Source organism: Lolium rigidum, chromosome 6 (genome assembly GCF_022539505.1).
Source record: "Lolium rigidum isolate FL_2022 chromosome 6, APGP_CSIRO_Lrig_0.1, whole genome shotgun sequence".
Classification (NCBI taxonomy): Eukaryota; Viridiplantae; Streptophyta; class Magnoliopsida; order Poales; family Poaceae; genus Lolium; species Lolium rigidum.
The window spans coordinates 293,751,622-293,762,141 of NC_061513.1; the positions used below are offsets into that span (position 1 = coordinate 293,751,622).

A 10,520-nucleotide genomic window follows, 5' to 3' on the forward strand; every position below is an offset into this window, starting at 1 on the left:
GCTTTAGAAATTTTATTGGATAGGGTGCATACATTTCGACATTTGTAACTGAATTTTGAAGTACTACCGTATGTCATTTTGAAGACATTACTTCTACCCCGTAAATAGCTATTTGTTCCCGAGTATGTTTTTTTTTTCCAGTAGGCCACACCAATACTCTTTACTCAGTGCGTGATTGAGCTAAGTGATATTGCTTATTCGCTAAGTTGTTACTCTATATTTTCTGTATTGTAATTCCCTATCCATTTGGTGTGAGTCCTGTACACAAGAAACAAAGCCAATATTAGTTTTTAGTATTTGAATCCATGAAATTTGTGCTCTTGGTGGCGCTTGTGATTTTTTGGTAGGGTGTGTTTATTCCGTGATGTTAGGATGGGGTTCACCGGGTCATGTTTCGGTGTACTGGAATTGGTCGAATATAGGTCGGTGTAATGGAACAACGTTTGTAATGTCTCTACGGCCATAGTCTCGTAAATAATCTATGTTTCATGGACTCTAAACAAGCCAAGCATTGCCGACATATTAAACAAACGTAATAGCATTCCCGTAGAATGAATAAGTTGCAAAAAACAGTTTTCACGTAATTTTAAACCCAACTACCTAGACATATACACATCTCTTGCTAAGTTGTGATACAATTTAGCAGACAGTAACACCTCAGCTTCCGGGTTCCAAGAACTAATTCGGTGACACAACCCCGATGTAATTCAACTTCCTCTTTCGTGAAGCACTTTCGTTGTAGACTAGCAAGCATCGAGTCCAAATAGCAGGAGATCGGGATTCCTTTAAGCAATAGTATAATGAAAGGTCAAGGGCCTAACAGTATATAAGTATGTCATGCATCTATGTTGTATGCGATGAACTGTTCACTGCCATTTGCATCACTCTCTTTGTCCTTGCTTCCTTTACTATTTATCATATCATTCCAAATATGCTCTTGAAAATTCCAAATCTCATCAAAAGTGCACGTGTGCCATTGGAAATGGTACTTAAAAATGAGATCTAATGTGAAATATTAAGATGTTTTCTGTGATAAAATAGGTGAACTCTTGAATTTGGCTGGGAAGTACCGAACGTTTTATGTGTTAGAGTCAGAGATGTCCATTAACTATAGTATTCATTTTTCACTTACCCATAATTTTCTTTAAGCTTGAGAATGAATGTTGGTATCTTTACTATGTAGATGACACCCACAGAAACCTCGACAACATATGGCAAGCATCACATCTTCCTGGCCATAACTTACACCCAAACTGGCAGGAGACATGATGTGTTGCTTCCAGGCTAAACCCCACATGACCAACTAGATCTCCTGGCCCGAGTATTCAGGTCCAAGATGAAGATGATGAAAGAGATGGTAACCAAGAAGCATATTCAGGTGCTCTGAAGGTATATGTTTATGTGGTAGAGTTCTAGGAGAGGGACCTCGCCCACTCGCATGTTGATGCAGCTGGAGCACATTTGGGCAACTTTCTGAATGATAATTAGTCTTTTATATGTGGCATATCTTTTCTATATTTATGAATATTTATATGCACTTAATGCCTACTTGTGCGACGGTAGAAAAAAGTTAAAACGCCGTGGCGAAGCACGGGCATTCAACTAGTATAACTAAATAGTTCATCCCCACTAACCTATTTCTCTTAACATGCAGCTATGCCACGTCACCTCAATTTTTTCTATTGGCTGTCATCCATCCCCACAAGAACATCTACTTAGATCGGTGCCTTTTGTCGCTATAATTCCACGGAAAAGAAAAGACTAAGCATGCTTAGTGACTTTGTGAGCCAGGCGACCTTTGCCTTCCCTGTTTCCTCCATATAGCTCCACAAAAAAAGAAACGGTAGAGCATGATTAGGGCAGCCGAGTGGCCGCCTCTTAATTGTTTTCCTATATATGCCCACCATAGCACCATGTATTTACGAGAGTGAAACATGAAAAATCATGCGGTTAGAGTATTGTGAGTAACATCTAACTCTGGCTCTTATAGCTTCGATCGGTTAGCACATGGTCCCTTTTAGTTGATATGAAGGTTTTATGGTACATTTTGCAAATTTTGCTTTATGATGTAGTATGAGGTTGAGGTAAATAACTTGGTAGATGCATGTTTTGTGGTATAGGTGTAATTGTTGGTATGATGTTTAGTTCTAAATGTACCGTTCTCCTAATTGTACCAACAATCCACTTAGACATGAAAATTATGCTCAAATAGATTGTTTACGGTTCCCATGTTCCCGCATTGCGCATCTCTCCGTCTGCATTACACATTGCTTTTGGACACCTCGTGGAGAACCACAAGGTATCAGCTATCTTGCAATAACCCTTGATCATAGTGTGAAGTAGTTTACCTCCTTCCTAAACCAAGTAGCCGACTCTAGATGGTGGTGATAATGCGATGATTAGGGGCGAATCTAGAAAAAAATGGCAATTGGGTAAGCTATGTACACATCAAGCTAACATAATGGAGTATTATATCATGTCATGTTTCATACCATAATGTAGCTCTAAAAGAAAATACAGGTGACGGGAAGTGTGCATATAATACTAGTAAAACCCAAGAAAATAAAGGCAATGCATACCATTTGGACGACGTGTACAATCCACTTATTTATTCTTTACAAATATATATGAAGAACTAAAGTCGCGACGCGTACAAAAATATTCCAAATCCTCATTTGTAGCAACCTGGAGCATGGAGACAATGAGAAAAACATGTTATACTCACAAAAATTACATGTAAATAATTAAAGGCGAGATAAGTATTAACAATAGAAACATGTTACTTAAAATTTATAACGTGAGAATACAGGGGGTTTTCAGTCAATGACCCTTCCCTTCTCTCCTTCCCACGCACAAACACAAATACAGAGCGAGCTCGCTCGCCAAGAGGACGACGAAGCACAGACCCAAACCCTCCCCAACCCCCTGCGGCGACGCGACCCCTCTCGCCGCCGCCGCCGCCCCGGCGAGATGACGCCGGTCCACCGCCCGCCGCGGCAGACCGACTTCGCCCGCTTCGCGGCCTCCACCCCCATCGTCATCGACAACGGCGCCTCCACCTTCCGCATCGGGTAGGCTCTCCCCCTCTCTCCCCCGCCGCCCGGAACAACCCTAACCCTAACTCGGCGTCTGGTTGCGTGCAGGTGGGCCGGCGAGGCGGAGCCGCGCCTCGCGTTCCGGAACGTCGTGCAGAGGCCCCGCCACCGCAGCTCCGGTACGTGGCGCCTACACGAATCTCAACTTGTGTTGCTCTGGTGGTTGCGCCATGTGAATGTATCTGAATTTCGGGTCGCTGTGCTTCACCTTCACTGGCGTAATGGCGATGCAGCTAAAATTAGGCAGTATCATCTGAATTCTCTGGCGCAGTAGGCTCTTAGTTCTCGGTTGTGAAGTCAGATGTCTGTAGAAACATATCTGTCATCGTGTGACTGCACTGCAATATTCACGCTTGTCTGAATATACAAACAAAAGGGGGCAGGGCTTTACTTATTTGGATCCAATCCCTTCTGCCTGTTTCATTTGATGGACTTGGACTTGCAAGAGGATTGGGTTTAAATTCTCGTATTTAATCTGATTGCAACTAAAATCGGACACATCAGTTCAATTCTTCGGCGCTGTCGACACTTGGTGTTTCTTACAATGGTTTTACTTTGACTCTGGGGGGATTCTGAAAAATGCTTCCAAGTCAGATGCCTGTAGAATCATCTTTGTGGTTGTAGGAGTGCACTGCAGTGTTCATTGTTACCTGAATATAGAAAAGGGGCATCGGTATATTTGAATCCCTTGTGGTCGTATGAGCTGATGGACTTGTTTAGAGGACCACACAAAATTCTTCTAAGTCAAACTGACTGCAGTTTTGTTTTTGATGCAGCAGGTGAAACTGTGACAGTGGTTGGAGACGCTGATCCAGCTCTAATGAAGTATTTTGACTGCACACGGACATCGATTCGCTCGCCGTTTGATGATGATGTTGTCTTTCAGTTCGAGTACATGGAATATGTACGTCACTCCTGTGATTTCATCTTCCTTAATTTTAATTGCCTGCAAGATCTGCAAATGTTTTATTATGCATTTTTTTAGGCTTCAAATAGATAAACTGGGCGGTCAGTCTGGTGTGGAATCCTTTGTCCAGAATACACTATTATTATTGTTTGCACATTTTAGGCATGGGAAACTCGCAGGTCTTGGCTATTGCTTGATACCAATCATATTATAAAGGGTTAATATGAGTGTAAAAATATTAGAATGGTGCATATTCAACCTGATGTGTGTCCCTTGTGGTTCCGAGTTGATAAGGGACTTCAAGAAGGAATACTTCAGTAACAAACAAGTCTTTGTACCTTGTTAACATTTTTTGATCTGGTATTATTTCAATGTTGCAGATTCTCGATTATGGTTTTGATCGTTTGGGTGCCACTTCAGAGGTAAATATGTTTGCAAAGACACCTGCCTCTATCATTTGCCTATCATAGTAGTCTCACAGTTCTTGTTCCCAGTGGAATGTGTGAAGTGAACTAATGGTGGGGATTAGGGACTAGGAAATTCTCACCAGAAATATATTTTAGCATAGGAGATTCTTATATAGTTGGTTGATTTCGTACTCACATGAAGCGCTTTAAGAATAGTTTAGTTCTCGATATTTTCAAATCAAACAGTGTATTTTTATCGAGAGCGTAAGGCAAACAGCGTCTTAAGCGCTTCAAGAAAGTACTCACTGAGCATATGCGAGGTGAACAGGAAGAGGGTACTACCTAGTGGAATTGAAGCAACTCCATTTTTGGTAGACATCCAGCATGGACTATTGTCTCAACTAATGAAATTATAAAGTAAAATCCTACACATTGGTTCACTACTTCAGTTAGTCTCTTTTAAATCTGACACTTCTTGGCTTGACACATGTGTAACATATATTTGCATGTATCTTTGAACTTCACAACTTTGTGCCTTTTTCATAGAAACTATTATTTTGTTTAAATACTGTTGAAACCTTACAGTGGTGCTCTTCAGGTGGACCATCCTATTCTTATGACAGAGTGTGAGTGCAATCCATCCTTTTCTCGAGCACGGATGTCAGAACTTCTTTTCGAGACATATGGTGTTCCATCTGTTGGTAATGTGTTTGATGACCTTTATGTGCCATTGTTGTCAACTGCATATGTTAGTATATTACTAACAATCTTGATGTAAAAACGTAATGCTAATGCTTTCTTTTACTATCTCTGTTTCAGCTTTTGGTATCGATGATGCTTTTAGTTACAAGTACAATCAGAAGCTTGGAAACTGTGGAGAAGATGGGTTGGCTATTTCGTGTGAATTTGGAACATGCCATGTTGTTCCAGTAAGTTTGTGTCCTCAAGACATGCTTTTGTTCAACTCTGCTTTATACAAATGATTTTGACATTCTATTTCGCTCATTTTGTTGGATACCACCAAATGAGTACAGTTGCATCTGTTTAGGAGGAAACACCATTGACTGTTTAAATACTGAATTTCTAATAGGATAACATTAACCTTGCTAAAAAGAAAAAGATACCATCTATAGATTATTTGTTGATCTTGCTGTCCCCTTTTCTGCTCCATCCCCATATCTTATTTGTTGATCTGTTTTCAGTTCTTAAAAGGTCAGCCTGTGTTGGGGGCATGCTGCCGAACAAATGTTGGTGGATCTCACATTACTGATTTCCTGAGGCAGCTTCTCTCTCTTAAATATCCCTATCATGCGTACGTATGAGCACATTTTTCTGAAGCACTTTGTATTGTTTGTTTTCCCTACTATGTCCATTTCTAAGAGTACCAATTTTACCTTTGCAGGGCAAGCGTTTCATGGGATAAGGCTGAAGAGCTGAAGAAGGAACATTGTTATGTAGCTCATGATTATATGTCAGAGTTGCAGATATTCAAAGTAAATATACTGTATCATTTATTTGTTTTCTTATCAGTTTTCAAAATTATCAGATTTCAGCTTCCATTGTGTTTTATAGAATGGACAACGCATTTATCTCAGTTGATAATCTTTGTTTCTAAAAGTATATTTATAACAGTTATATGAACATTGTTGCAACACCATAACTTTTTTTTTTTGACAATATTGCAACACCATAACTGATCACTTAAGTTTGCAGAACAACAAGGAAGAAGCTGAAGAGAAGACTAGGTATTGGCAGCTACCATGGGTACCCCCACCCAAAGATGAACCGCCATCTGAGGAAGAACTTGCCAGGAAAGCAGCTATTAAGGAAAAGTCTGGTCAACGTTTGCGAGACATGGCTGCTGCAAAGAGGTCTCAGAAGATAGAGGGTCTGGAAAAAAAACTTTCTGAACTGGAGGATATAATGGAACAACTTGATGATTCTGATGAAATTGAAGAAACGGCTATTCTGTCTAGAACTGGGTATCTTTCCCAGCAGGAAGTCAAGTCTAATATTCTGAAAGTAACACAGTCCCTAAGAAAAGCGAAGGGGGAGTCCAATGGCAACGAGGAGAACGCAGATGCTTCAGGAGCTGATAAGTACCCACTTGTATCTGTCCCTGATGAGATGCTGACACCAGAGCAGGTGCGTATTTTTGATAAACTGTCATCTGTCTCTATTATGTGGTCAACTATGGGATTCCGTTTAATGTGCCATTGGGATCATCTTTCACCTTTGTTCTGTTAGGATAAACTGAATCTCCCTAATGTGAGAGACTTTCAACCACTAACCATTCCCGTGTTCCACTTTTGTATATTTTACCAGTTAAAGGAAAAGAAGAAACAGATACTGCTTAAAACCACAACAGAGGGCCGGATACGTGCCAAGCAGAGGCGTGCTGAGGAGGCAGCATTGAGGGAGAAGCAAGAAGAAGAGAGGCGAACGTAAGTTGTGACATTCTCAATGTGGAAATTTTCAGCACATATGCTTCTCATACTTGAGTCTTGTTCACTACAGTATAAATTCTAGGAGAAAAGTATATTCCGCATTTTGTAATACAAACTAGTCGTACCATTTTGAAGGGAATAATAGTGTTTACCATAATAGCAAACTTGTAGCCACATATAAAAGATGAGACTAAGGGGTAAGAAAACCCCTAGCTACAATATGCTCTTCCTCCAAATTTGTATGGCTTCTCTGCAACCTGTCTGTTACAGAAGATCAATTTACGGGCTGATAGGTTCTACTTGTACAATCTGGTTAATACTATGGATATGGTACTCTCTAGTTTCTATAGCCTGGGGCAGTCTTGTATGCTGCTTTTGTGATCTGTTTCCACTCTTAACTATACAGGGAGAACCCAGAGTTATACTTCGACGAGCTCCGTGCCCGATACTTGGAACTTTCCGAGAAAGTCGACCAGAGGAAGCGACAGAAGGTTAATGGCAACAACAACAATTCATCTGGTGCTGTAGGCCGCGGCGAGCGTCTAAATGCGGCCCAGAAAGAAAGAATGCGGCTGCTCACCACCGCTGCATTTGACAGAGGGAAAGGCGAGGACACTTTTGGAATGAGAGACGAAGATTGGTTGGTCTACAATAAGATGAGCAAAGAGAATGAGGAAGACAATGATGGGGACGACGACGAATCAGAACTCGCTCGAATCGCATCGAAGATCCAGGTAAGGCCCCACTCTCGAGCTTTCCTATTCATGATGCTGTCCATTTTGTCGAATTAAGTGTGAAGTAAAGCTAGTTATGTCTTAAATAATCACATGGCACTTCCCCATGCAGGAGGTGGATCCTACATTCGTGAACCAGCATGAAGCAGCCGAACCTGCTGCAGACCCTCACAAAGTTCGGCCCCTCACGGCGGAAGACTTCAAGATTGCCATTGGCACCGAGCGGTTCCGCTGCCCTGAGGTGCTGTTCCAGCCAGGCATGATCGGGGTCGACCAGGCAGGTATCGATGAGATGGTCAGCATCTCCCTGAGGAGGCTGGCGGAGGACGAGTCTGTGAAGGAGCGCCTCTGCCAGTCCATCCTCGTCACGGGCGGCAGCTCCCTGTTCCCCGGCATGATCCCTCGGCTCGAGGCGGGGATCCGGCAGTTCCGGCCCTACCTCGCCCCGCTGAAGCTCGTCAGGGCCTCCGACCCCATCCTGGACGCGTGGCGCGGCGCCGCCGCCTTTGCGGCCTCCCGCGAGTTCACGAGGCAGACGTTCACGTTGGAGGATTACAGAGAGCACGGCGAGAACCTGTTCCATCGGTACAATATTGTTTACACGTTGTAGCAGAGTTGTGTCTGCTGTGATGTGCTAACGTAGAGACAGTAGACGCCTCTTGGTCGTGAACAGATGTTCGCTGTGGAATTGCTATGATTCAGGTACCAGTTTGATTGACGGTTCTTCTACGAACCTGATCGTTGCGTTATACTCCGTACTAGTTATTATATGGTCAGTTGTGTACACTTTTACAGCAGCGTTCTGTCTGCTTCACGGACGTGGATTTTTGGCACATGGGTGCTATTCACTAGTTGATGCCCCCGTCCATTGCTGTGAGAATTATATTCTTCATTAAATGGTCTTTTTTTTGGCAAAGAAGCTGAATTAGCGTGACAAACAACCTTTATTAGTAGACTGGCCTAATACAATAACCAGCAAATGTCAGATCAGGAACACAATCGACAATTTTTAGAGGAAGCACTACCCGACCGATATGAGTATCCTTTTGCAAAGAATTCAGCTGGCCATTGTCCAAATGTGCCAACTTTCTTCGCCAGATATCATTTACATATAAAAGCCGAGAAATTTTGCTGCTCTCACAGCGCTTGTTCCATGCGCCTGGTCCACTGTTTACACTTAAATGAACAATGCACCATTTTTATTTTTTTTAAAAACTTTTCGACATTACTTTTCAAAGATTTTTGAAGATTTCGATAGTAAGTTTTTGTAGCATCGGTACAAATATTCAGCTTTCGCAATAATTTGGCGCGTTAACTACGATCAATTTTTTGCAAGGCGGTGACTACCTATATTTTTTCTCAAAAACAATTTCTTGGTATAAATCTTGAACGCTAATAGTAATGTGCCGATGTCAACTATAAAATAGGTCGTTAGATACCTAATTAATATGAATATTTAAGGATGCATATTCCCGCGACTATAATTTCTCAATAGCGCACCATCATGGTAATTTTAACCTCAGCCATAGTTCCAATAGTAATTTTTTTGCGAAGCGGTAACTATCTAAATCTGAAAGCTTTTGCTGATGCTACAATGCTCGGCCCACTGTTTTACGGTATGAATAGTGTGAGCGACCAGTGCACCATTTTATTGACTTTTTTGTTTGTTTCTTTTCAAACCTCAATTTTTAAAATTTCTGACAGTATCTTTTTGTACTAAATCCGGTACAAATGTTCAGCTTACGCACTAGTTCAACGTGTTAGCTCTTTAGGAGTAATTTTTCATGAGACGGTGACTACCTATAATTCTCCAAAAAAATATTCTCATAGAAATCTTGAATGTCAATAGTAATTCACTGATGTCAACTATGAAACAGTTCGCTAAATACCTCATATTAATTATTCGAGGGCGCACGGTAATGCGGTAATTTCAACCTCATCCATAGTTTCAGCTGTAAGTTTTCGCGAGGCGGTACCTATCTACATTTTTTTGAAAGCAATTTCCCGATTGAAATCTTGAGCATCAATGGTAATTCGTCGATGTCAACTATGAAAAAGGCCGTTAATTACCTAATAGTAATTTTTTCAATCCACATATTTCTAGGACAGCCATTTTCCAACGGTGCACAAGCATGATCATTTTTAGACGAATCTTCAACCTCAACCATGGTTTCAGATAGCAATTAACCGCCCATAACTATCCATTCACCAGTTCATAATTCTTCAGCGGTAGTTCCGCAGAAAATCCAACACTCTCCCCCTCTTTTACCGAGGGAAAATAATGATATGTTCTTCGACGGTATTATCAAAAAAAAAAAAAATACTCCACCATTCATCGCCTCTTTCACTTGGGGAGAATCTTCATGGTAACTTAGGAAGATATACTTACTCCATCACCCGATGCCTCTTTCAGCCGGAGAAAATACTACCGTCTCCTTGTGTAGTAGCACCGGAAACAAAACTACTCCACCATCCGCCGCTTTCCATCTACCCTCTTTTTTTCATCGCCTCACGATTAGCGCTTGCTTATTTTCCGATTCCTTCCCTTTGACCACCGAAAGTACATCTTCTAATATCAAAGGTTACTATTAAGACGTTTCACAAAAGTGATTTTACACTTTTATCCTTCCCGTATTTTCCAGATCATAGTGCTTTATCCAAAGTTGGGACCATGTTTGAGAACTGAATTGATTTAGCAACATGCCAAAACCACGGTGAACAACCACCCAAAAATAAACAATCTTCTTCCATCGTATAAACTGATGATTTCTTGTTGTCAGATACACATTTTTCTGGTGTTGCTGGAGTGAAAAATGGAAGATGATCTATGCAGAAAAAATTCAAGATGAACATGTGTGAAACAAAAAAACAAAATGATACCGATGTGGCATGGCATGAATAGCTTGCATGTGGCCCCGGGCGGTGCCAAG

General features: G+C 41.4%; 1 protein-coding gene across 2 annotated transcripts; it reads left to right on the forward strand.

Annotated features, from left to right (window-relative positions):
- Nucleotides 1–2,970: 2,970 nt before the first annotated feature.
- On the forward strand, nucleotides 2,971–8,380 carry LOC124666391 (actin-related protein 5-like). Of its 2 annotated transcripts, XM_047203719.1 has the most exons (12): nucleotides 2,971–3,071; nucleotides 3,144–3,214; nucleotides 3,875–3,999; nucleotides 4,383–4,424; nucleotides 5,008–5,110; nucleotides 5,229–5,338; nucleotides 5,612–5,721; nucleotides 5,812–5,902; nucleotides 6,123–6,554; nucleotides 6,735–6,853; nucleotides 7,263–7,590; nucleotides 7,703–8,380. In XM_047203719.1, exons 1-12 carry the CDS (start codon nucleotides 2,971–2,973, stop codon nucleotides 8,198–8,200), a joined length of 2,130 nt encoding a protein of 709 aa, XP_047059675.1. In that variant the 3' UTR covers nucleotides 8,201–8,380. The 2 variants fall into 2 exon arrangements, with proteins under 2 accessions (XP_047059675.1, XP_047059676.1); XM_047203720.1 differs by lacking the exon at nucleotides 2,971–3,071 and having other exon boundaries at nucleotides 3,154–3,214; nucleotides 3,872–3,999.
- The last annotated feature ends 2,140 nt before the right edge of the window (nucleotides 8,381–10,520 follow it).